Source organism: Hippichthys cyanospilos, chromosome 1 (assembly GCF_059441005.1).
Source record: "Hippichthys cyanospilos isolate Australia breed blue-spotted pipefish chromosome 1, RoL_Hcya_1.0, whole genome shotgun sequence".
Lineage (NCBI taxonomy): Eukaryota > Metazoa > Chordata > Actinopteri > Syngnathiformes > Syngnathidae > Hippichthys > Hippichthys cyanospilos.
The window spans coordinates 13812776-13839139 of NC_142369.1; the positions used below are offsets into that span (position 1 = coordinate 13812776).

Below are 26364 nucleotides of genomic sequence, written 5' to 3' on the forward strand. Positions count from 1 at the left end.
GTGGAGCTGTGATAAAGACCAATCAATAACCTTCTGATCCCGAGACACTTCCTGCTGTGACTTGTTATGCCCGCCCTATTTCTTTAGTCAATGATTTTGACCAATTAAAAAAGGTAGACTTTGACACGGGCCAATCAAAACCCTTGTGAACCATCATGTCGGTGACGACATCTTATGGGAGGCAGTAACTTTGGTGTCAGCTGGTCTCGGTGGTCAACTTGTACACAAAGTAGTTTTAAAGGCATTTAGATGAGACAAAGTAGCAAGAAAAAAAAACAATAACCGGAAAGGCGGGGACCCTTATAACGCCTTAGCCAAGTCTCATGACGGGTGCAGCGTAGTAGTGATCTCTCCAGGGCTAGCTAGCTAGCTGGTTTAGCCATTTGTTCGCAGTCATGGCTTCTAGGCAGCCGAGTTCCAGGCAGAGGGAGAGGAAACAACAGCGAGACGATGACGACGACGACGACTCGGACGCCGAGGAGACGAGCCCGAGCCGCAGTCCCAGCCCGAGCCCCAGCCGGGGTCCGCGTCGGTCGCAGATCATCCACAGCGGACACTTCATGGTGTCTTCGCCGCACAGCGAGCACCCGCCGAAGAAAGGCTACGACTTCGACACCGTCAACAAACAGACCTGTCAGACGTACCACTTTGGCAAGGCCAGCACGTCCCACATCTCCATCGACGTCTCGCTCACCAAACTTTTTGAGTGCATGACGCTGGCCTACAGGTACCGCACTGGTGGGGTGTAGCCAAGTACAAATAACTATACTGTCATTGGGCAGCATCTGTTTCCACCTCCACGTTTTACTTTTTGTTTTTGTAGAGATGGGAGTCGGTTACATAAAGTGTTCCTTGCAGAGTCACAACTTTTGGACTCGCCTATTTGCTGTTTGCATGCTCAGGACAAAACCTAGCTTTGATCATTTGCTATGTCAATAGCCTTTGAATTCAATTGTGCATCATCACACGTAAATAGGCACGGCACCAACCACCCACACTGTACACAATACATAGCATATATTCTTTATCCTCTTTTGAAAATGCCCATTTCACTTAGAAGTCGTAACACAATTCTTCACTTGACCGTAATACACAAACGATTCAATTATTTCTGTCACAGAGTATCAAACCCAGAATCAGGGGTTCAATCCGCCCAGACACATAATTTCATGTGATGTAGATGACATGACAGCAAATATGTGTCAACTTGCTCAAAGAATTTCTAATTTGTAATAAATAATGCTTATTTTAGATGTTGCAATAGGTACAACTTTTTGCAATAATTAACATATATATCAGAGACAACGGTAATGTGAGTAAGCAATGCCATTTTTAAACGGTGATATTATTTACTTAATCATTAATTGATGGCTAAAGATGTCGAGGATCCATTTTAACAAAAAATTCAGAGAGATATAACTCAAGTTAATATAAAATGTAGTTTTTACCAGGTGTTTTTTTTTTTATTAATAAAATAAAAAAATCACCATTTTAAAAAATGGGTTATTGTTTTCTCTTGTTTTTATTTGTTTACTCGGGTTATTGATGTCTGGTATTTTTGGTAACATGAATCTTTGACTTCTTTGGAAGTTATGGGCTATAAATTAGTTACTTTATTAATAGAAAACTAATTTATTGGTAAATTAACAGTCAACCTGTCAATATCAATGGAAAACGAACCAGTCTGGTGAAACTGCTGTCAGGTTACTTTATCAACCAGTAAACGCAATCGAAACCAAGCGCAGTTGTAAAGGCAACTTCAACCTGGTTAACCTCCAAACATAACACATAAAATAACACAAAAAAGGAGACCTCTGAAATGCATAGATTATCACCAGGATTAATAACTTTTTTTTTGGAGCAATTCACCCACCAAAATAATCAAAGCTCCTTGCAGCAACTAATGGGCAATCCAAAATGAATCTCGGAAAATGTTATCAAGCGCTTTATTTAGTCATGTTGCGACGTCTAAAAAGGTGATGAATCCATCAAATAAATAACTTTCCCAAGAACAATGAATATAAACACATTTTCATGCTCAAAATTTGCATCAAACAACTTTTCAGACTTTTTGATTCCCCACTCTCCCAAAAAGGTGATTTGCTGAGTTAAAAAATAATAATTAAACCTGCATCCCTTCGCCTTTTAAGTTTGCATGCACCTTTTAAGAAAATCCGTGAAGACCCGGAATGTATTTTGCTGGGGGACCTTGAACTTGAACTTTAACCTATTTTTTTCATAGTAGAACCTGTGTTGTGCATGGTGAGAGCCCCTGGGTGTATTCACTGGCGTCCTCATTTGATTTTATCTCGTATTGGTTGGGGACAGACATGTGGTATTGAGAGAAAAAATAAATATAAAAAGTAGTGTATGAAAAGGAAAAATATCAAAATATGGATATATACTGTAAGGTGTTTTTTTTTCGTGCGCTTAATTATTTGCTATAAAACGTGCATAATTGCCGGCTTTGTGGCGTTTTTGAAATGGCATAAGATGCTACAAGATGGTGGCAAAGCCCTGTTCTTTAGAAAAGTAGTCATATTACCCCACATCTCTTCCTTTGTGATATATTTAGACCTTTAACTATGAATATAGGCTGTTAGAGGAAGGAAGGTATTAATTATATTGATCAATCTATGCCAACCTAAACCTGGATATGAAATGCTAACATCGACATTAAAACTTAATTTAGACTTCCACCCTCGCTAAAAACGCTCGTCTGTCTTGAAACAATAATTTGAAACCTTAACTACAAACTTTTTTACAGATTCCATACAATGATTCTCTCATCAATTTGGCTGGAATGCATGCAATGCAGGAAGGTTTCAATTCATTACATTTTCCCTTTTTTTCTTCTCAATACCAACTGTTTTGGACTTTCCTTCCTGAAAAAAAAAGAAATGAAAAGAATAAAATCTGTGTGGTTTTTGTGTGAGCTCGTTTTATAAAGGTGACTTGTCAGCCAAATATGAAGACGTTTCTATTTCCGGATGACAGACGAGGATTCCCACTGACTTTTGTAACCGGCTTGGACTCGCCCTCAAGTCTAATAATAGACCTGGGAACTACTACCAAGCACTCATGTTGTTGTTGGACTTTATTTAGTTAAACCGTGATCCACATATTTAACAAAGCCTTAATGATTTTAATCCAGTGTAGAGTCAAGAAAATTGATAAGAAAAAGGGTATTGTAGCAAAGACACTGGAAGGCATCCGAAATTTAAGTTTAGCTCTTTTTATGCATTTTCTAGTAAAATTCTGATGACTTTCAGAATTTAACATTCTAGGGGGAACTTAACATACTAGAAAAATCACCAATTTATAACATGCAAAAAAATAACACATAAGTACTTTACGTCAAAACCCTCAAAGAATAATAGATGCTTCAAATCTCACCTTTATTTGTAGAGCACCAAAAAAATGACACACAGCTGAACAGTAAGTGCCACTTTGGATCGAAGCAGTCATTTTGGCGTCAACTTCATATCAGCATTAGCATAGGAATGACACCAGACCAATCGGATGCTTACAAAAATGTTGGGTGCATATTTGTAAAATTTACATGTCTGATAGATTACAAGAACTTTCACTGGTTCTCATAAACGTGGGTCTTTTTCTAATAACATGATGAGGTGATTCTACATTTTCTGTATATTATTTTCCCGTAAAAGTCCTTTGAGGGAAAACATCACTACAATGTGGCTTGTGATGGAAATGTTTTTGACACCAGAATATCAGCGAATGAAAACTGTAAATTATATTGTCTCCACAGTGGCAAACTAGTGTCTCCCAAATGGAAAAACTTCAAAGGTCTGAAACTGCTATGGAGGGACAAGATCCGCCTCAACAACGCCATCTGGAGGGCCTGGTACATGCAGTGTAAGACTTTTAATACTGTCGATCAATGTAGTGCTACACAACTCAGTTGAAAAGTGACAAGAAATGAGTTACGTTTAAGTATGTTGATTTGTGAGCATGGTCATTGGACAAATTAAACAAGGGGCTACTACTGTGCATTGGTTCATATAGATTTGTGTGACTAAAATAGTTTTTGTCACCCGCAGATGTGGAGAGAAGACAAAATCCCGTTTGTCATTTTGTGACCCCTCTGGACGGAAACATAGATTTGGAAGCGCATCGCACTTCAGAGGTGACTATTTAAAACACAAACTTCAAACTCAATAATAAATCCAAGTTCATCCGATTATGTCATGCGTTGTGACTCCCAGATGATCACTACCGAGGGCAAATGCTGGAAGAGAAGAATAGAAATTGTCATCAGAGAGTATCACAAGTGGAGAACCTACTTCAAGAAAAGAGTTGAGTTTGGGTACCATTCACTGTTTTGGTAGAAGTTCTATGGCATCATCTTACTGACTGACTGGCTTCAGTTGCAGAGGCACAAGGATGATGACCTGTCGAGTTTGTTGAAGGTATGCAGAGTTTTTATAAAAATGCAACCATACATGCAGCTTGTCACCTTTTCAATGCACTGAATATTTCAGTGCATTGTGTAACATGTTTTTATCATTCAGATGAGGACATTTGACTATTTCAGTCAAAAAAATTATGTTGAAAAACAATGGAAAAATCTACACATTTGTGTTCAACTGCCAGTTTTTACGGTACAAAAAAGTCGTTTCAAAACGTTTTGTACTTTTGATCAATAGTTTGGAGTTATCAATTGGAAAAAAAAAAGGTTTTAGAAATGAGAAGCAAAAAATACACAGCTGTGTGTGGACTTCCTATATCTACTCTAAAAGTATTAATGTCTACAATATATAAAAACAATTCAAAGGATTGACTTTGCAATTGAGGTTTCTAGCCAAGATTAGGATTTCAAACTTGCAGTGACGTTTCAAATTATGGTTTCAAATCAAGCATACATTTTCAAGCCTAGGTTATTTTCATTTTGAATTTCAAGCCGGTCTCAACGTTCCAACCATCTGGGAGGCATCCTAACCAAATGCTTGTTATGTTTGTAAATTAAGATTATGCTTTTGTAATTGGGGATCAAACCAGATTTAGGTTTTGGAGATAGGGTTTTGCTAGGTTTTCAAACAATGATTAAAGTTAGGATTCCAAGTAGGTTTGAAGACAGGGTTTTGCTTTCAAGTTAGTGTTTCAGGTTTTAGGTTCAGGCATTAAATGTAGAAACCAAACTAACGTAATGAGTGTGTGTTAATTGTCTTCGCAACATTTTGGCTACACTAGATGCACTGCATGCTTATGTGATTAACTGGTTTGGTGATTCCATTTGTAACACTTAAAGGGGCCCAAGGAGCAGTTAGCGCTGTTTGGGGAAGTCTCTCCAGACATGCTCCGTGCTTGCTTTTATCAGGATGAAGAGCATGAGGCCCCAGTGCCCATGGAGCTGGAGAGCCTCTTCGACATGGAGATGCTGATGTCTGAGATGTCCGACACACTCTTCTCCACCTTGGTCTCCCACCAGACCACCGCTTGGTCTAACCCCAAAGAGAACGGTGAGAATAGCTGTAATTGCATTTGGGTTTTTTTTGTAAAACAACAAAGATGTACAAGGATTTCTGATTCATTGTGGATGACTATGACCTTAGAAAGGATTTTGTCTTTGTGGTCTTTTTACTGTTCTTTGTGACATCACACAATTCTGCCAAACGCGTGTGGTGTAAATCATAAATCATATTACCACTGAGCTACTAACACATTTGTGGTTTGATTATGTCAACTTTTCATACTTGATGAAACAATGATATGTAAACTTGCAGACTGCTTTTCCTAACCAATTAGTGAGAACGGATTGCTGACAACCTTTGCAATTAAAAATTGCGTTCTGCTACATAGAATATAATTTAATGAATTGTTCAGCACCGCTTTTAAATAAGGTTTTCAACTTCCATTTAAAGTTGCAAATCAGGGTCAGGTTCTTAGTTGTGGTGGCATTACAGTAAATCCATGACAGTCTTGAACGAAACACTTATTTGCCTTTTACAGCTCATGCGGTCAATGCCGACATGATCCAACCGGGCCTCATGCAGTTGCAGCCCAACCTGGACTTGTCTTTTGATCCACTACAAGGTAGCAGCCGAACCCGCGCAAGCTGTTTGCCGTCTCATCTTTTTTAGGGGGAAAAGACTGCACATTCATTGGCGTACCAAAGAATCAAACATAACAAGGATTGTAAAAGGAGCGTGCTCCATTAGATATTGTGCTCAACGTGCCTTGGTTTTCCTGTAACGTGGCGCTATTGTAGGAATTGGATGAAGCGAGTCCTGCACACATCCTCATAAACACACTAATTGTGCACACTTACAGGAATCACGCACTAGTGTTCCAGTAACTCCTCCAGACAGTAGTTTCATTAACCTAGTAACCCAGAGAGTAGATGATGATTTTTTTTTTTCCTGGTTTATTTTACTAACCGCTTGCTAACATAGGCTCTTGTTTCCAGACTTATTTCACAGCTTCCGTCCACCCGTCTTCCTCCCCGTTTCCCCCACTGCACCATCAGTCACCCCACTGCCCAGCAGCAGCTCTCCGTCTCAGGTAAACACGGAGCGCAGCACTTAACACACCCCCTCCAAAACAAGCAGGAAGTGTAAGACTTGGTGATCCTCTGATCCATCTTCTTGCCTTTTTTTCTGTCCTTTACAAGTAGTGACACAAATTCACGTAACATAGTAATCGTACTAAACTGATTGATGGCACTCGACCGGCTGCTTAGTTTGCTTAACACCATCATTAGAAATGTAGAGATAGAAATAAGCGTCTTTTTGTCTTTGAATATATAATATTATGGGTGCATTTGAACTATGGCCAGGATTTATTTCTGGACATGTTGTTAAGCAATATACTGTATTTATATATATATATATATATATATATATATATTTATCTTTTCTGATTAATGATGTACGCATCTATAACTGATATACTTATTATCTCAAAGAGGAGCTGAGCCTCAAAGGTATCTTTTTAGGTCTTAGAATGGTCAGCACGTTGTGCATCGTAGATGAAGGAGGGACACAACCCCTTTTTTATTCTTATGGAATTACTGTATGATTTTATGAACTACAGTATTCCCTCAGTACATCGCGGTTTGGTTAAGGCTTCACTCTCGCAGGTTTTCACTTATGAACAGAATTTTTTTTGTTGTAGATTTACCTTGCTGTTTTGCTTTTAAGTCTTTTTCTTCCCCTAAGTCTGGAGTCAAATCTACTTAGAAAAAATATTTGAACTAATTACTTCAGATTTTCAAATAGGATGATCATCTGTGACCATAGGAATTGTCCAATAGGATTTTCATCTGTGACCATAACTTTCCATTGCTTGGTAAACTTGGGTTACCTTATTATTTTATACTTTGCTTTTTTTCTTCCTTCGAAGTTGGACCAGACCAAAAAAAATTGTAATTTGGGGTATTTATTTTTTTAGCAAAAGAAAACAAGCTAAAAAAATGGAAACAAAAACAACAACAAAAAAAGTTATTTCTCTACTGTGGGTATAATTTGGAAATGTAACTGCCCTAATAATCGATATAAGTGTGATGACCTAGTGGGATATATCCCTTCCACTGGAAGGTTTAGACAAATATATTTTTGCACTTCAAACTTACTGAAATGTGAGGTTGAATGGTTGTTCACCTTTGTGTGCCCTGCAATTGGCTGGCGACCAGTTCAGAGGGTCAGCCCGCCTACTGCCCGATCACAGCTGGGATAGGCTCCAGAATGCCTGCAAACTTTGTTGTGAGGTTGATTGGTAAAGATAGTGGATAATGCTTTTTCTTATTCTATCTTCCTGACATTTTCTATCTTTTTTTTTATGCATTTAAAAAAAAAAATCCTCCAATGCATGTCAACATGCGGCAATTATATGTAGATCCCTGCGAGTAGTGGGGGTCCACTTTATTATGTTTTTGTACACTACATTGCTTTTTTTTTTTTTTTTTTTAAACCATGTAAAATGTGTTTAGGAGCTCTTGGAAAAAAAATGCATTTCATTTAAATGGGGGGAATTCATGTGAGTCACAAGCGTGTTCATAAATGAACCTCTCAAGGTGAGGTACCACGACACATTTGTTTTGTCACCAGGGTCAGTTATTGTCGTCCATGCAGCTCACAGACAGCCAAATCCCATCTGCTATGACCAATGCAACAAGTGGTACCAGTGCCATGGTGGACAACTACTTGCCTATTTATCAAGAGCCAGTGTTGCTCAGCAACCACGCAGCCGTCCCCACCCACAGTCCCCTAGTGACACAGTGCCTCCCGGCGGCGGCGGTTCCCATGGTCCCCTCCACGTTGGACCCCACAACAGCCTTGGGAGAGACCACCGTAATCTCAGCCTCCTCTGCGCCGGCTGCTGGTTCCGTATGCGCACAGCCCCCACCGCCTCCGCCGCGGCTACAGTCCTTAGTTCCGCTGATAGCTGCCCCTAAGCCTCCGCCACCTCCGCCACATACCTTTGCCCGTCCTCGACACCTCCAGCCGGCCAACGCCAACAAAAAACGAGACTTGAAGAAGATAACCCCAGCCAACCAGCAGCTCATCATCACAGGTTGGATCAAATGAACACTTTTTCCTTTTAACTAGGGATTTTCAAAACATTTTAGGTCTAGGGAGAAATTTTCGAAAAGGACCTTTAAGTTGGACCAGATCAAAAAAAAAATTGTAATTTGGGGTATTTATTTTTTTAACAAAAGTAAACAAGCTAAAAAAAAAATGGGAACATGGCATTTTGTTTGAATGCCATTCAAACATCACAACATACAACCCTAAATATCATAGGAATTAATATTCATAATTTCCCACTTAAATATTCAGACATGTTTAAAAGAAAGGAACTTAACTGAATTCAGTTCATCTTGTGAGCCCCCAGGGTTCTACAGACCCACATTTGAGAAACACTGTTTTTAACAGCAGCTATGTTACGGTGATGTTAGGTGTACAAAATATAAAGACAACTCACTGCCATCTCTGATTCTCAGGGGTCATCCCAGCAATGAACACTGATGTGACGTCATCTACTGGTGTGCTGATCACTCATTGTACTGTGGTACGTTCCCAACAAAACTAGATACTCATAGGTACATCTACATACAAAATGAGCGGCAAGTTTTTGTTGTTTTTTTTACAGGTGTACCTAACTAAATCTGCTTTTTTTTTACCGTCTATTTCAGTATAAATAGATACTTGTGTAAATAAAACTCATAAATTTGGGACTGATTCAACTTCTGTACTTAGTACAAAAACTACAAAGTTATTAGAGTTGTCCAAATTTTTAGATGAATCAACAACTAATTGCTTATCAAACTAATCGAGAACTGTTCATAATACGTAATCGTTTATTTTGTGTAGTATTTCCGTTTTTCTATCACTAAATAATACCGGATAAACAGCAATATTTGTTAAATAATATCAAATTGGGGCAGAATTTTTTTTGTACGACACTTTAATTTTATTTTTTAATCCAATTACGGGTAAAAGAACTTTCAATAGAATAATATCCATTCCTCCATCCATTAGCTACCACTTTATCCGCTTTATTTAATAGAGCAATAATTAAAAATATATATTTTCAATAGTGACTGCTCTTCACATAACTTTCAATATCTATATTTTAAACTTCATCATGGTTGTGACATCAAGCCTGGAAGCTTGCGACCCTTGTGAGCGTAAGCAACTATAGAAAATGTATGGATGGATATTTGATAGAATGATTGTTTCCAAAATTATTCGATAGTGACAGCCCTGTAATGTGCTCAAGCACAAATGTAAAAATGAATGCCTCGTTTTACTCCTTTAGTGTGTATCTATTAATATGTGTGTGTGTGTGTGTGTGTGTGTGTGTGTGTGTGTGTGTGTGTGTGTGTGTATATGTATATATATATATATGTATATATATATATGTATATATATATATATATATATATATATATATATATAATTTATTTATATATATGAGGTCCGGGATTGAACCTCTTGACTCAAAAAAAAAATAAAAAAATACGTCTTTGGGATCAAATGAGTTAATCATATTTAATACCCATTATAAGTAACATCTGTTTTGCTGGGTTTGTGTTTCAATCTGTCCTGACAGTCACAATTCATACTTGTGGATTTGCTAAACAGAAAAACTAAAGTATTTGCTATTTGTGATTGGCCAAAACCATTACTACATAAAAATTTGTTGGAATTGAGGAGCTTCATATTGTGATTAACTGCCATCTTGTGGTATAGTTGGTTGATTACACTGACAATTTTTTTTTATTGTAAATGAGGGCTATATTCCCTTATTTATCAAAATTATCATTCAATTGCAAAAGGAAATTTATCTAGGCAGTATTTATTTTAAAATAAGCAACATAGCTAGCTCATAAGGTTATAAGATTATTAAGGAAATACACGCTCGGAACACAAAAACAGCCCTCTAAGAAGAAATTAAAGTCACGGCGACGTGAATCAATTTAAAGGTTTTGCTATTCACATGTTTACCCTTCTGTATTTATTTTTTATACGTCAGCCTGGCGCATTCTCAGTCGTACCTCAAACCCAGAAAACTCCTCAGTGCATTCTTCCTTCTGAGAACTCGTTTTCCTCCAGCCATCAAAACCATGAGACCACATCTGGTGTCGGTGAGAGCTGGTTGTGACTCCCCTAATACACAAAAGCACGCTATTTCCTAAAGTGTTTCTTTTTCCCTCTTCTCTTTAGCTAAAGGCCAGCCACGATCAAGCCAAGGCTCCCCTTGTGCTTTAGATCAAGTTCCAAGTCCACAGTCTTTGATCAGCAGCAGTACAACGTCTCAGGTAAAACAACTTGAGCGCAATCATTCCATTTTATACTGTTTATAACCCAGAAAAGGTGAAATACTGACATGCGTTTCTATTTATCTTCATTATTGAAGTATCGCAAATATTTAGTTTTACAAAATTTACTGTTACTACCAGTAACACTTTTAGTTTGTGTTTAATGTCGTGGCGTGTCCCCTGCCAGGAAGTTAATAATGTCCAAAATGAACACTTTGACAGCCATAATTTTTACATATTTTTTTGTCATACTGTGAGCTCTCTTGCTTTGGCTTTTGCGGGATGTGAAAGTATATTTTGACTCTTACCACTTTTATTAGTAAATCCTGACTGCATTTGATGTGAACAGCAGCCTTTGACGTCATGGGTAAAATATTTGTTGAACATTAACAATTGTTTTCAACAAATCAGGGCGGAAAAATTGAATGGCAGGTGATAAAATAAAATTGTGACTTAATGTCACGGTACTGTGGAATACTATTACCGTATTCTGATAATGTGCTAAGACGGGAAATTTCTTGGTTGACTTCCTTGCCACATTCCATGTCACTACCACTTTTATAGAACAGTGACTTGGGGGGAAACCCAAGAAATTGGCTTTTTTTTTTTTCGTCTTAGTGTTTCCTATGCCGTACTTACCAACTCTTAGAGTATTCATTTTTCTACCATGCTAATCTGCTACAGCTAGTCTAAAAAAATGAGTGTGGCTCTCTTTTTGTAACATCTATGACATATTTGTATATTTTGACTGATATTTTTGTATGAGAAAATGGCATCAGTAATACTCTTATGTCAATATTATTGTTTCATTTTTAAATATTTTTTTTCAGTTTTTTGTATTACTTATCTAATGTGTTTGATGTGTTTCCTCACTATTTTATTTTTTATATTTGTATACATGTCTAGTATTTGTTTTTCCGATTACCTGGTTGAAGTCAGCCACACAATTTGTGTCCATACATCCCATGGGATGCGGGTGTTTTAAGCATCAGTTGAAGTGTAATTTGTCTGTGTATTTTTAAGAATTCAAGGAGAGCACACATTGCTGAGCAGAAGAGACGATCAAATATAAACCACTGCTTCAAAACGCTCGGAAGCCTGGTTCCCACCCTCAACTCCCAAACCAATGTATGTAAAGTGCAGGTGAAACCAGAAGTTTAAATGCAGTATTTTAAAAGGCCTTAATTTGGCTTTTTTGTTCTTACTGTCTATTGTGAAATCAGACTAAACTTGTCCTGTTTAGGGCCAATTATGATAGATTCCAAAATAATTCCAGAACTTTTTACCTTTTTTTTTTTTGTCAAAGTCAGTTTATAAGCAATAGGATTGCCATACTTTAAGCAATTTGAAAAAACCCAGATGATGATTGCGTGTATTTGCTAGCTTTTGTTTGGAAGCTTGCAAGCCTGAGAACATCATCCATACGGGGGTGGCAGCATTATGGAGGTGTTTAGCTCCAGGCAGGACTTAAAGAAATTGATGGCATCATGAGGAAATAACATTATGTGGAAATCCTAAAAGAACCTCTCAAGACCTCAGCCAGGATGTTAAAGCTTGGTCATGAATGCGTCTTCCAAATGGACGATGACCTGAAACCTACCACCAAACTGGTTAAATCAATTGATTATCTCATTTCGCAAAAAGAAATGGTTTTGAAAATTGACCTATAGAACAGGACAGTTTTTTAGTCGTATTTCATGTCTGACAGTGGAAAAAAAAAGTATATAAGGATGCGTCTCTATATAAGGCGTGTAAACATTGTTTCAACTGTAAATGGTCACAATTCTATGGCCCTTCCCTTCCCACCTCTCATTTGAAATTCATTGGTGTGTACACAGATCAGTATTGCGGTCACAATGCAAAAGACAGTGGAACACATTGAGAAGCTCAAGCAAGACAGAGAGCAAATGCAAGAAGATATCAGGAAGCTGCAGGATGAGATCACCAGTCTCAAAGCCTCCATTAAGTATACATAGAATATGTTTCATTTTTTCTTTAATAACTTTTCTTTCTTTTACTGTTCCTAATATATTTATTTACATTTTTCTCAATATTTGCATTTTTGTTTAATTCCTTAGTTTTATTTTTTTTTTTTGTATCTAAATTTATGTACAATATTCTCCCCCTAATATTCAATGTGCTAGATGTGGTCATAATCAATTAGAGCAGAGAATAAGTTGGGTAAGGTCACTTTAAAAATCGGTCAAATAAAAATTTGCTCCTTGAAGCTTCATTTGAATAAAACCATAGCTACATAAAAACCAAATTTGCACCACCATTTTCTACACGAACCTTTATTGCAGGCATATGCGGTGTGGCAATGGCGGCAAGAGAGAAAGATTCTCCCCAAACACAGGAAATATCACAAGCTTGGTATCACTTAAAGAGTGACAAAAATAATGCTCAATTATTTCAAAGTGGTCCAGCACCAAATGGCCGAATGGCTGATGCTAATTGTGCGCTTAAAAACACTTACTGATTTAGTAGTCCGTGGGCTTTTATTAAAGACAATATTAGTACTTGGAGCTTCCCAAAATAAAGGAGACAAGTTGCCAAAAAGCACTAGAACTATATTATACAAGAATATAACCTGGATCAGGGGTAGGCAAACTTTTTGGCCCGAAGGCTGCATATGGTTCTATAATTTGACAATACAGTAGGGCAGGTCCAGGAGCAGGTGGATGGTGTTTTGATAATCATCTTTTCTATATCTAGAAAATATGTTCATAATTTCAATAGAAAATTGACAAAATCATAACAACGGTGTTATTCAAGTACCATGTATTTAACTATTAATTGAAGTGACTCTTCCAATAACTGAAAGTTGAATGAACACAGTACATTTTTTTCAATTGGTAGCAGTTACTATTTTAGCACATTGATAGTTCTGCTATCCTTCAAGATATTGTCACTGTCCTCTTTTTTGATCATTTCTTCCAAATTTGGCGGGCGGGATTAAAACGTTTTCATGGGCAACATACGCCCGAGGGTAATCTATAGTGGCTCAGTTTTAGGTGTTCAACTTTTAACCAGTAGTGAGCAGTCAAGTACGAAACACGCCCATTCTCCTAAGAAAAAAAGGAAGTTATTAAAAGAGGGCACTCCAACCTTTTCCGACTTAGATCCATTGTCACAAATTAGGATGTGCTGATCTCTGCCACTTCACACTCAGCTGTGAACCGCTCCAGTGAGAGCTGGAGATCACGGCCCGAGGAAGCCAACAGCACCACATCATCTGCTTTAGGTTGGGGTTAGAGAGTTTTACTTGACTAACACTTACATTGTATGAAAAATGATTAGGGTTAATGTAGGATTATCAATAATACTACTTTGGAGTAACATCTGCAAATCAGCATTTACAGCTCAACATTGCACCTTAAACTACATCACATGTACATAAAAACCATGCATATTCCATGAAAATGAGTTTTTACTCCAGATTTCCAGATATTCAGATTGATTATTTTTCTTGTTAGTGTTTTATTATTATTATTATTTTTTTTTTTTTATAGGAGAAAAAGAAACAAGTATCATATCGGCTGATTTGAAATACTTATCACCAAGCCCTGTTTGGTATTATTGGAAAAAAAAAAATAGGTTGAATTTGCAATACAATATCCTAAAACGTCACAGCTGCACAAATCCCACACATTTGGACTACCGGCTGTCAATGGGGAATTAATTTATATGTCCACCAGATGATGCTACGTTTTCCCTATTAGCCAAGTTTCAATCTTTAAACTTGCCTCTCTACCGTGCATGTTGCTGACATTATGGTGTATACCCTATGTGTAAGAAAAATACAGAAAAAAAAATGTCTTTTGTCTTAGAAATGCCCAATGCACTTTGCCTTGATAATTCACGCATTTACAGTACATTTCAGGCCGAAGTACATACTTTAAAAGTAGCTTCAGCAATGGCCTTAATTCTTTTGTGCGACTTGTCAATTTTTCTTTTGTTTAGCTCATTGATGTCAAAGTCCAATCCTAGAGGGCTGATATCTTGCACCTTTTCAATGCTTCCCTTCCAAACACATCTGGTTCAAATGAATAGGATATCATTTTGAAGCTTTAGCGGAGCTTGCTGACCAGCTTATCTATTGAATCAGGTGTTTAGTGAGAGGAACCTAGAAAACACAAAGGACTCCAGCCCTCGAGGACCCGAGTTTGACATAGTTCAGCTGCCGTAGGTCAGATTTTTGTTTGATTTTTTTCTTGAAGTGAATTAATTTGGTGTATAGGGACCACATTTTTTGAGCCAAATGATTTTTCGCTTATCTAAACTAACACAGTATTGTATTTTACAACCTTTTTTTTGGGCACAGGGACATTTGTTGTTGTTGACATCACGGCACGTGCCTTTTGTGTTTCTCAACCGCAGCCTGTGTCACAACCAGATGCCAGCGACAGGAGGGCAGGTCACGCAGCGACGCGTTGACCACATGCAGCACAGGTTCACTGAGTACGTCAGACTTCGTTCCCGGCAGGACTGGAAGTTCTGGATTGTATCCATTTTACGTTAGTTGTTTGTGATTACAGTCTGAGAGTGTACCCGTCAGGTTATATCAGTCTGTAATTAAGATGTGTCTTTGTGCGTGTATGTGGGGAAATTTACTGCGGTAGGAAGGAATCCTCACTGAATCAGTTTTACATCATCACCTGGTTCAATTTTTGGCCACTACAGTGTTGCAAACCCTCACGCTTCTTATTGAGACGCCTTTTGCTCGTTTAAATCAAGGCTCTGTAAAATGCAAAGGATGCGTTTTTAAAGTATGTCTAGGCGCATTTTGTCATTCTCTCATTGTGAAGGAATGAGAGGCTATCATATAACATCACTATGAGGAAACACAAAAAAGACTTGCTTGCAGTTCTCATGCATGCTTGCCTCAAGTTGTTTGTCATTTTAAACAAAGTCCAAGAAGGAGTTCTGCGTTTAAACTTCTAAATGATCATTCAGTACTGATTTTAAATTTAAGTTTAATTGACAATGATTTCACTTTCAACCTTTGGATGTGCAAAGAACTGTCATGGTATACGCCAGTCTGCTTTGCGAGACGGAACGAAAAATGAAGAAATTGAAGTTGGTGGCCCCTTTCCAAAAAAAAACAGCTGCTACTGCATACTTAATTTTTGACTTATTGACATTCAAACCACTAAAACAGAAAACAAAAGCCTTGTTATTTGATTATTTGATTTTGATGTAAACACAAGTATTGACCATTTATTATAATTTCATCAAATATCAAAGTAATTTCACCATCATCGTTCTTCTTGATATGTCAGCTTTTATAGATTGATTAAAAAGCCCGTATCATTTAGATAGATACTCTCGTTTAATGCAGAGATGTTGGGAGTTGGAAATTTCGGACATTTGAACGCCCCTGAAACTAGCTGGGGACTTGTGCCAAGTCGATGTTGATAGTGATGCGATGGCAATAAGACAGGCCAACTTCAAAATAGAAGTTTAACTATGGCAATTGAGGTCCGTGTATTATTTGGTGTGTTTATTTTGAAGTTGGCCTTGCAGAATGCCGTTGGTGTTTTTACGTGATGGTTGTTGCATCTTCGGCAGTGTGCACACGCCATATTAACATGTCATACAGTCAACAGAAAGCCGGTTTGTTTTTTGTTTTTTTCTAAATGGTAAGAAATGAGAATCTTGATTCTTTTGTGAATCGTTTTAGGGGGTGGGAGGGCCACTCTACAAAGCACGCTAGCTTAATGCTTACATATAACGCAAAGAGCCATTTAACATGGATGTAGGTTTAGCATTGATTAAAAAAGAGCTTTTAATGAGAGTTGACTGCATCTCCACTCAATACCGAATTAAACCTTGACATCACCCGCTTCTCAGTTCAGCGTCATCATCAAGCCACTTTTTGAGTCCTTTAACAAGATGGTGTCGACCGCGAGTGAAACAGAGCTTTGCAAAACCACGTTGGAATGGCTCGAACGTCACTGCTCCCTTGTTGCGCTCAGGCCCAGTGAGTAATCAAACACACACAACATCAACAACAAATAGGTACAAATATTGCATTCTTACTGCATTCTTTACTGAGCGATTTTGACAATTTTCTCGTGTCTCTGTCTCTCATCCCTCCTACATCTCTCCAAGAGCAGATGATTCGATTTCTTCCAAAATGATTTTTCCAAAAATCATATCTAAAAGGTGAAGGAATCGTATTATAAAACTGCTACCCAATTAAACAAAATATTTCTGAACGATTAGCATTGATGAGGTGCAATGCCATAGGATTTTGCTCCAAAACATGCCCATGTTCACAATGGCAGTGATTTAGCAGCATGTCTGCAGCTTCTAGACGTTTGTATGTTCTGCCAAGCCACAAATATGTTTTTCAGTACACAACTCTACATTAAAAAAGAGCGTGAGAAAAACTGGAGGTGGTGCAACATTACGCTCTGCAACAGACGAGCGACACAATTTGACCATACGGTTAAACGATTTAATTGATTATCTTTTTTTGTTTTTACGAAAGAATGGATTTCCATAGATGGTTTGTTAAAAGTGTGCTTATTTTCATATTATCTTGAAGGCATCTTTTCTGGGGAAGTTGATGCTTGTAAATGCTGGAGAACAAATGATCTAACATTTTACTGGGCGCAGCGGTCACTTTCGGCCGATAGTCTAAACAGGCAAAAACGGCCTTTGTTAGGCACACATTTTCCTATTTTTAAGTCCTAAACATGGCAATAATGTTCAGGATTTTAGAGAAATGTATTGGTAGAATTTAAGCAATGGCTGTTATGGATGCTTTCTGCCGTTTTGCCTGTTTAGACCATCGGCCAAAAGCGGCCGGTGGGCCCAGTGAAGGGTTAAACCTTTGAGAAGTAAAGCAAATCTGAGATGGAAAAGTAAAAAAAGAAAACATAACTTGCGGCTGTCACTGTTGATGATGTATGATGACATGCTTTTGGCACCACGTTAAACTTAGGTTGAAAAGGCACAACGCCTGCGGGAATAATTATCAGTGTCAAGTTCATCTGTTTAAGCCACATGGATTTGTTTGTTTTTATTTGAGGTTATTTTCTGATTATTTTTGCTTGGTGATGTGAGATCGCTCCTCTTCCTTTCAAAATTTTATTTTAGATTTTTGGCAGGGGACACTTTTTGTTGTTGTTTTTTTTTAAGTTGAAGGGGGTGCAAATGTTTCTAGATCAGAATTTTATGTTTTTCTTTTTTTCTAAGTCGTTTTTTAAATTTTAGGGCTTATCCAAGTTTTGTTGCGGGGGTTAGGCCAGAGATTTCTTAATTTTATCATATATTCTCTTTTTTATTTTCTTCTCTTCCCTTCTATTTGTTTTCATTTTTCCTGATTTCTTTCATCTTTCTTTTTAGGTCATTTTTTCACTTTCCTTGTATACTTTCTTTTCCTTTCATTCTTGTTTTATTTCCTTTTCTTCCGTTTGTCTTTCTTGCTTTCTCTTTTATGTATTCATTCAAGTACTTACTTATTGAAATTACTTTGCTAAATTGCTTACTGATGGTGATTGCTTTTAAAACAAAGTATTTTTCGTTTCAAATTTTCTTGACGTTTCTTGATTTTTAGCATTTTTGACCAAACATTGACAATAAAGGTCTTTCCCTGGGATAAACTGAAACTGAAAGCTGTTTCAAGATTAGATAAACACTATTATACTTTGTTGCGATAAAACATGATTGATTATCACTGGAAGTCACAGTGTTTGTACATTAATAGTGTGCTTGTACAGTAGCTAGTAATTGAACCAACCTGTGTGTGTACTGTATGTATTTGTTTGTGCACACGTCAGTGGTCAGCAGCAGCCTTTGCCACTTAAGCACCAGCACATCCATCCTCACCGACCCATCACGCTTGCGCGAAGAAGCCATCCATGCCCTGAGGCACGCCGATGTGGAGCCTCGCACTCAGGCCAGCTGATGTCAATCGTCTTCCTCCTCCTCATCGTAGAGGACTCTACTTGTCTTCCCCTTTTCAGACTCTTGAGGGCTTTATTTTTGTGCCCAGCGCAAGTCTAGCGTAAAGTGCAGTCTAACTGCGCGGGTTGGTAGAGTTTGATTTTTCCGAGGGAAGCGTTTTCGTAGATGGGCGCAGTTAGAAATGGATGTTTGCGCCGTCGTGGGACTGAGCGCAGCTCACTTGGCGTCGAGCCAATCAAAGCGGCTCCTTTTAATTTCAGCGCTGGAGTGGGTCACAGTCGACATGGCGAAAGCGTCAAGAATTCGCTGAATTCCATGCAGATCGGCACATTCGATTACGTTCATAAGGAACTGCAAGAAAAGTTCCACTTGCAGATGATGCGTTGTTGATGATAATGCACGGAAGTGCTTTTTTCCGTGCTGATATGATGACCGGTAGTCAAGGAGGCTGATAACCCCTAAGTAAAGTCGATTTTCATTTCAAGAAATATTTATAGCGGTATAATTGCTCAAAGCTCTAAATCAACACAGAATTAGGCAAAGTATGATAACTTTGTTCAAATAATAGTCAATATAACTTTGTTATAATAATAGTAAAAATACAAACACACATAGGCGCACTCTAATACGCATCCACAGTTCAACCCACGGCAAACAGCATACAGCACAGAGCACTCAAATTTCCCAACTCACCGAATTACGCAGTAAATAAACAACCAAACACAGATAATCCATTCACCTCAAGATGAAACGTCATTAGCACGGTTAGCATGCTAGCCGAAATGACGAACTAACGTGACCTATGCTACGATGTTCAGTAAGCTCTTGACTCAAACTTATTTATAAAGAATTAAACTCACCCCTTGGCATGTACACACAGTCATTATGTTTATGGCACAAAACGAACTCGAGCTGCATCGCGAGGAAAAGCAAAAACAACAGCTTCACTCGCAGTCAGCGCTAGGCTGTAGTTGCATTCACCGACCACTCTCAGTGTGGGAAACCAGAAATGGGCTAAAGTCTAACCTAAGTATTACATTAATCGACAGAAACTACAAATAGTTCAACAATGTGGGCTTCCTAACAGTCATATATGGCTTCCACTACTGATTAGTTCTCGTTCTTGCACAGCTAACCCAATCAGATTCTGCTTTGGGTGGGACAGCACCGGAGCGAGAGTCTTCCGTCAGTGAAGTGCACCTGGTATTTCCGGGAAGTCTCCCACCCAAATACTAACCAGACCCGACCCTGCTTACTTAACCTCCTTTGTGCAGCTACCCTATCAGAGGCATAAAATGACAGACTATATCAGCCATAACATTAATAAAAATGGATGACGCCGATAGGCACTAATATGATGAATATCACCTCCTGTAGTTAGCCTGGCCAATAATCGGGCAATCCCTACAATGAATTGATTTCCACATTGACTGAGTGCAGAATGTGTCTATCTGCCGTCCGTGGATCAAATCCACCAAAAGTCTAGTGTACTTTGTCACCGGATTTTCAGCTGTGGGCCGTGTAATACAAATGACTCCGGGTTCGCCGAAATGACCAGCTCGGCCTCGCATAAAGTCCCAAACATGGTAAACTGGCATGAAAATGAAGATGGCACGAGTTTTTACGCTAAATGCGAGCGCCTGTCTACGAAAATAGCCCTCTGGCTTTCTATTGTAATATTTGGCACAATGATTTTGAAAACGTTTGTGTTATTTGAGTAAGAAACAAGAAAGCAGCACGTTTGCCTTGTTGTGAGTCATAATGAACAATGTTGAAAGTGGTTTGTGTTCAAAAGAGACATGTGACATTGAGTTTCTGAGTTTTTCTTGGAAAGCTTGACACCAGAACATAGCTGTTAAGTTCCCTTCTTCCGTCCTTCACATTTTGCTTGCTCAGCGCTTCTCTGGTGAGCAGCATAACCTCCAGCCCTCATAGGGATCCTCAGCACAATGGCAATAAATCACTTGGATTTTTCTTCTGTCTCTAAATATTTATTGCGTATTTTAACGCTTGTCAAATTATTTTTGCTTTGTTTTTTACTGCAATATTGAAAATCTTCCAGCTCATCATTTGAATATCGCAGACAACCCGACATAAAAGTCACTTTGAATTTGTGAGTTTATTTTAACGTAAAACACATTGGATGGCAATCAGGGTGTCCCCCGCCGTCTGCCCGTAGTCAGCTGGGATAGGCACCGGCAAGTCAGCAACCCTGGTCAGGATAAGCGCCTATTGACGATGGATGGATGGATTAAAAAGAAAGGAAAAAAACTATTTTAAGCTACTTGGCCTCTAAACCTACTAACTGGTTGGGCTACTTTCACCAACAAGCAGCAATGAGATATTTTGGCCCGCTCTTCCTTTCATAATCGCTTTAATTCAGCAACACTGGGAAGATTTTGCCCTTCGACTATGTCACTCCAAAACCGAAATGCATTTAATTTATTCGAAGTTGAATTTGTGATGTTTTTTGAAACTCTTATTGTCATGCCAAACCCAAATTAGCTTCAGTCATGAGATCACAAACCTATTTCCCCTGGATTTTCTGGTAAAGAGCAGAATTGATATTTCTGTTAATCACAGCAATTCATCCAGGTCCTGAAGAAGCAAAGCCGCCCCAGACCATCTCACCATTATATTTGACTGCTGCTAAAATGTTGTTAAATAGATGCAATGAGATGCATACCTTCCACAAATGCTTACTACTTTGCAAGTCCGCAGAAGATTCTTCTAAGTCACGGGAACCATGGATGTGAATTTTGCCCACTCATTCTCATTGGTGAAGCATGAACACTGACCTTAACAGGGAAGGATTAGTTCTTTATATGTTGTTTATTTTTTGTGACCTCCTGAAAGTCTCGTCGTTCCCTTGAGGTCAATTCTGCACATTTTCATGCCTTTTCAGTTGGATCTTGCTGATTTTTTCTGATGGGATTTTGGCAGACTGGTTTTATTTAGCTGATTTCTTGATTGAATATTTCTACAGGTATTCAGACGGGTGTGGTTCATGAAAAATACTGTATATCGAAAAAGTTGCTTAGCCACAAGAAGTTCTTGATTTATTGAGGTGGCAAGTTCATGCAAGATCAAGACCCTTTGAGAAGCCCCCCCCCCACACACACATTTTTCCAAAATCAAAATTTAAAAGCTGCATTTTATGCTTACTTGTGTGATCTTTTGCGCTTTACATTCAATAATGATCTTGGAGTGGGAGGCAAAAAATGCAAAGTGTTCATATTTTAGAAGACATACTTTTCTGTTGCACTATATATTTGCTAAAGGGATTGTTTGTCTCATCCGTGCTTGTGTTCACATATGAATGTCCTTGCAGTTTTTCTATGGATCATATTCTTTCTTGGGATCTCAGGGTAGTGCTGGTGAGTGGATGAAACATTAAGAGTGCCAGATTTTACCTTCACCAACTATATAGCCCTGAAGTGCAAATCACAAAAAAGGCAAACAAAGCATGTAACGGCAAACAAAAAAACTCACACACATTACAAAAGACAAAGCAGAATGGCAAAAAAAACACAAAAAAAGTGAGAGGAAATCAGGAATGCGAACAAATGAACAAAAATTGTAGACAAAACACAAAAACACTTTACAAAAGACAAAATGCAGCAACAATATGTCAATCACACCAAAAAAGATCAACACAAAAAGAATATCTGCAAACAACCATCGAACAACTTCCAGGTAGGAAATTGTTTATGTGCTTCTTTTTTTGTAAGGTGTACATTTTTTTTGCTTGTTTACGATTCCTGATTTGCAGTTGTGTTTCTTGCTTAAAATGTGCCTTTTCGTTGTTGTTTGCAGATAATTTAGTATTTTTTAATATGTTGCATTTAATCATTTGTGATGTGATTTTTATGTTTTGTTTACGGATAGTTTGACATTTTTGTAATTGTTCTCTATGATATTGCATTTCTTTATTTGTATTTTTGTCTTTGCATTTTGCTTTGTGTATGCGATTCTTGATTTGCTGGTGTCTTGTCTTTTATAATGCATTTGAGGGTTTATTTTTCTTTTTTTTTTCAGTTTCCTATTAACTACTTGCTTAGTTTTGGAATTGCTCGTCAGGGCCACCATAACCATTTTTTTATAATACAACACAGTGTTGTGTTGTCTTCATCAAAATTCAGTGAAATAAAGCAGTTGCATGTTTTGTCTTCTTTTTAAATCGCCAATATGCAGTCATGCAAATATGTTATATTTTGTCTTCAGGGTTTTTGATCGTGATTTTTCTGACCAAAATTTTAACAAAACACTACGCTCTACCCACAATCGTTTTGCTGTCGGAATGTAGTCACGTTTTACCTTCAGCAAACTGATGACAAAATGCTTTGTCAGGCATTGTCTTCGAGAACCTTTTTTAACGACAGAACAATGTATTGTGTATTTAGAGATATAACGACTCGTCACGTTATGTCTTCGCATTTTTGAAGTGAAAACAATTTACTGTATTGACTGGCGAGTCCTAACAAACGTGCGGGAGTGTCCTCGGGTTCTGTCTTCTTGAGAAATGTGTTTGCCATTGAATTGGCTTGTCTTTTAGTTTATTGTTGTTTTGGGGGGAATTGGCTTCAAACGTGTTTTGCGATGTTACGTTCTTTATCCACCGTCTGCCACACAGTGCTATCATTTTCCACAGAAAGACGACGTGTGTACACACCCCATCATTTTTACTATGTGGGTGTTCGGCATTCACTTTTTTCCTCCACGTCAGTTCTGTTGAAAAATGTTTCTGTCAAACTTCCTGCATGTCTTCATGTAACGACATGCCTCCGATAGTAACGCATATCGCAATAAAGGCAAATGAAAACGAATTGAAATGTTGACTGTATTACGTCATGTTGAAATGATACTATTATGTCATCATATCGCTATAGTGCTGAAATGGCGGATTTTCTAATCCCCCCCCTCCACACACACACACACACTCACACCCTCCACACACATCCCTCAACAGCAAAATCACGACAGTCCATCTTTAATCAGGGCTGTCCCAACTTTCATTTGAAGGCATACACAGAAAATTAGAATAAAGAACGGCTCACTTGGAATTCTATTTCTAAACACGATCGATCTAGCATATAATGTTTAGTTGGCTTTTGGGAAAATGTGCTACACAACAGACTTTTTAAGGTGGTAAGGCAAACATCAGATTTTTAAGATTTTGGGGTGAACTTGGCACTATATCCCATGGCTAGATTCACCCCTTCGCTAAACAGCCAAATCCCATCTTCACATTTAGAACCAAAACAACAGCAAATTGTAGTACGATGTCCATTTTAAAACTTACTTAGCATCAGAAAGTAAAAGAGACGTTTTTCGCGTTATTGTTAGTTACCGCAGTCATTTCAAGATAAATTATTATAGACATAAATAGTTTGTTTCTTTGCATATACGTTAACTGCATTATGCTGTTAAATTTTTGCTGTGATTTCACAGTAAATTATTGGATACGTTTTGCATTACTTTCATAGTAATGCTTAAACAGCAATATCCTTTGAATGAATACATTTACTAGAACATACTGATAAATGGATTTTACAGGTAAAATCTAAGGCTGCTGTAATTTCCACAGGTAGTCAATTTTAATATTACAGGGTAATTTAAATACAACAAATTACTGTTAATTAATACAGGATAATATTGTGAACTGTGGTCATTTTTAACAGTGGAGAAACTTGTTTTTTTCTGATACGCTCCCCTTCTCACTGACCACCTGGCCTTTAAAAAAAAAAAAAACATCCTTGTGGTCCGTGTCAAATGGCATTTTAAGTATCTACTGCTAGGGGCAGAAATGTATGTTGGGGTGCAAATGAACCCCGGGTCAAAATTTGAAGACTGCTGAATGAGCAGCACACAAAGCACTTGTCAGACCAGCAGCCAAGAGGAGGCCCATGGTCAAGTCATATTTATTTGTGTAACTCTGAATCACCACAGTCGCAGAGGACTGCACCGCTGGCGTGAAAAGAGTTGGATAAGAAGTTCACTTTGCCATATGGTGAATAATGTCGGTGAGAACAAAGATGGATTTTTTTTATTTGTATGTTTTTGCACATGCATTTGACGCTGAAACACTTTGTCAAAGTGTTGCTCAGTAAGAAATGTTTCCCAACATAATTCCAAATACTTTATTTGAGCTTTAAATTAAATACATGAAAACGTGTCAGAATAAATACATACACATATAAATAAAATAGAATATACTGTATTTTGTGCAACTTAATAGATAGTAGTCAGTCAGTGGCAAAAGTTTGGAGAGTTCCTTCAACAGGTTAATCACAGTTGGGCTGTAAACGGGCGAAATCCTTCACCCATATTCGGGTGTAGTAGATGATGCTGAAGCCAAGTTTCTTCAAAGCGTAGCCGTGCCAGCTGAGAATTTGTCGACGGCATTCCGCCTGCACGCCGGCCTCGTCTCCATCGGCCCCAAGTTGCTGGCTTGCGGTCACCTTCACCGCTTCCTTGAATTGACTGTGAAAGGCGGTGACGTTGCCTATCAAGTGCTCTCCGTACTGGTGAGTCAGATTCCCGACGATGGGCGGCAGGTGTCGCTCCAGGTAGTCGCCGATGGAACACAGGGCGCTTTGGATCTCGCCGCTGCTGTTCCCGGCCGGGATGCTTATTCCCGGGATGGGCTTCAAGGAGGGCGGCGGGTTCCCGTGGAAAATGTGCTCCACCTGGACGCGAAAGGTTACAGAGTCACAAAAAAAAAAAAACTAATAAAAAAATCTAGCGTCGCAGATATAAACCCAGAAGGTCCCATCGGGCAATGAAATTAAAAATGATTCAAATTCAAATTATAAACTAATCCGCTGGGCTAACAGAACCTTGGGAAAAACTTAACCCCAATCCGCTCAAAATCCACAGCAAGTAGGTTAAGATAACAAGCCATTATTTGTGATGCGCACGGAGATAAAACAAAATTTGAAAGCAATTGAAAGGAAAATGCATCTCTCAATAACAAGCCGCTTTCTTTCCCCAATTAACTGATTTTTTTTCTCCTTGAAAAAATACATTCTTCAAAATTCACCACTGTTTTCCTCAACTATATTTTTCCCTGATAAAATTTCACTTTCATTTTTTAAAATGCAACACTTTTTCTCCCGATTTTTAATCTATTTTTTTCCCTTTAAAATGACATCCGTTTCATGGTAAAACGTCTCTTCTTTTCTTCTCATAAGTATTTGATTTTTATTGTTTAAATGATTTCCTCAAAATAAAGCCCAACTGACTTATTAGAAAAAATGCACGGCCTAAAAATGAACCCTCTTCCAAAAAATATAAATATTTCACATTTTTGTTGAAAAATACAACGTTTTTGTGAGTACAAATATAAATACACAAGTTTTGACAGCGTTTTCTCCTTGTAAAAATATCCTCGGGTGTGTTGTATATTTCCTCCTTTCACAAAGGCGCACGTACTATTTAGAGGTATAACTTACGTAATCCTTTTCGGCCACGAGTAAATTACACAGGGCCATCTCCACCGCCTTGAGATTCCCCCGTAGCCTCATGACCGCTTCGCCACTGTAGGTCGCCGCAGTGAGGATGCAGGACAGCTGCAGCAAAAGCACAAGTGGCACATGCAGTTTACCTTGCAGCACACTCATGACGATGCTGACATCATCATTTGACAAGCTTATATATGC

General features: G+C 38.2%; 1 protein-coding gene across 3 annotated transcripts; it reads left to right on the plus strand.

Moving 5' to 3' along the window:
* The first annotated feature begins 170 nt into the window (after window positions 1–170).
* mlxip (MLX interacting protein) lies at window positions 171–23529 on the plus strand. Of its 3 annotated transcripts, none has more exons than XM_088411727.1 (17): window positions 171–727; window positions 3773–3879; window positions 4065–4150; window positions 4230–4319; window positions 4392–4433; window positions 5273–5483; window positions 5974–6057; window positions 6431–6525; window positions 8070–8535; window positions 8966–9033; window positions 10501–10612; window positions 10692–10786; window positions 11810–11914; window positions 12625–12752; window positions 15167–15290; window positions 16640–16769; window positions 18577–23529. In XM_088411727.1, exons 1-17 carry the CDS (start codon window positions 396–398, stop codon window positions 18702–18704), a joined length of 2403 nt encoding a protein of 800 aa, XP_088267853.1. In that variant the 5' UTR covers window positions 171–395; the 3' UTR covers window positions 18705–23529. The 3 variants fall into 3 exon arrangements, with proteins under 3 accessions (XP_088267853.1, XP_088267862.1, XP_088267870.1); XM_088411736.1 differs by having other exon boundaries at window positions 8094–8535; XM_088411744.1 differs by having other exon boundaries at window positions 5342–5483.
* The last annotated feature ends 2835 nt before the right edge of the window (window positions 23530–26364 follow it).

Excerpts from the sequence above, each read along its gene's own strand:
- mlxip (XM_088411727.1), top strand. The coding sequence starts at position 396 with ATGGCTTCTAGGCAGCCGAGTTCCAGGCAGAGGGAGAGGAAACAACAG. Across the intron at positions 6,526-8,069 it reads GCAGCAGCTCTCCGTCTCAG|GGTCAGTTATTGTCGTCCAT; the intron begins GTAAACACGGAG and ends TTTTGTCACCAG. Across the intron at positions 16,770-18,576 it reads CCTTGTTGCGCTCAGGCCCA|TGGTCAGCAGCAGCCTTTGC; the intron begins GTGAGTAATCAA and ends TGCACACGTCAG.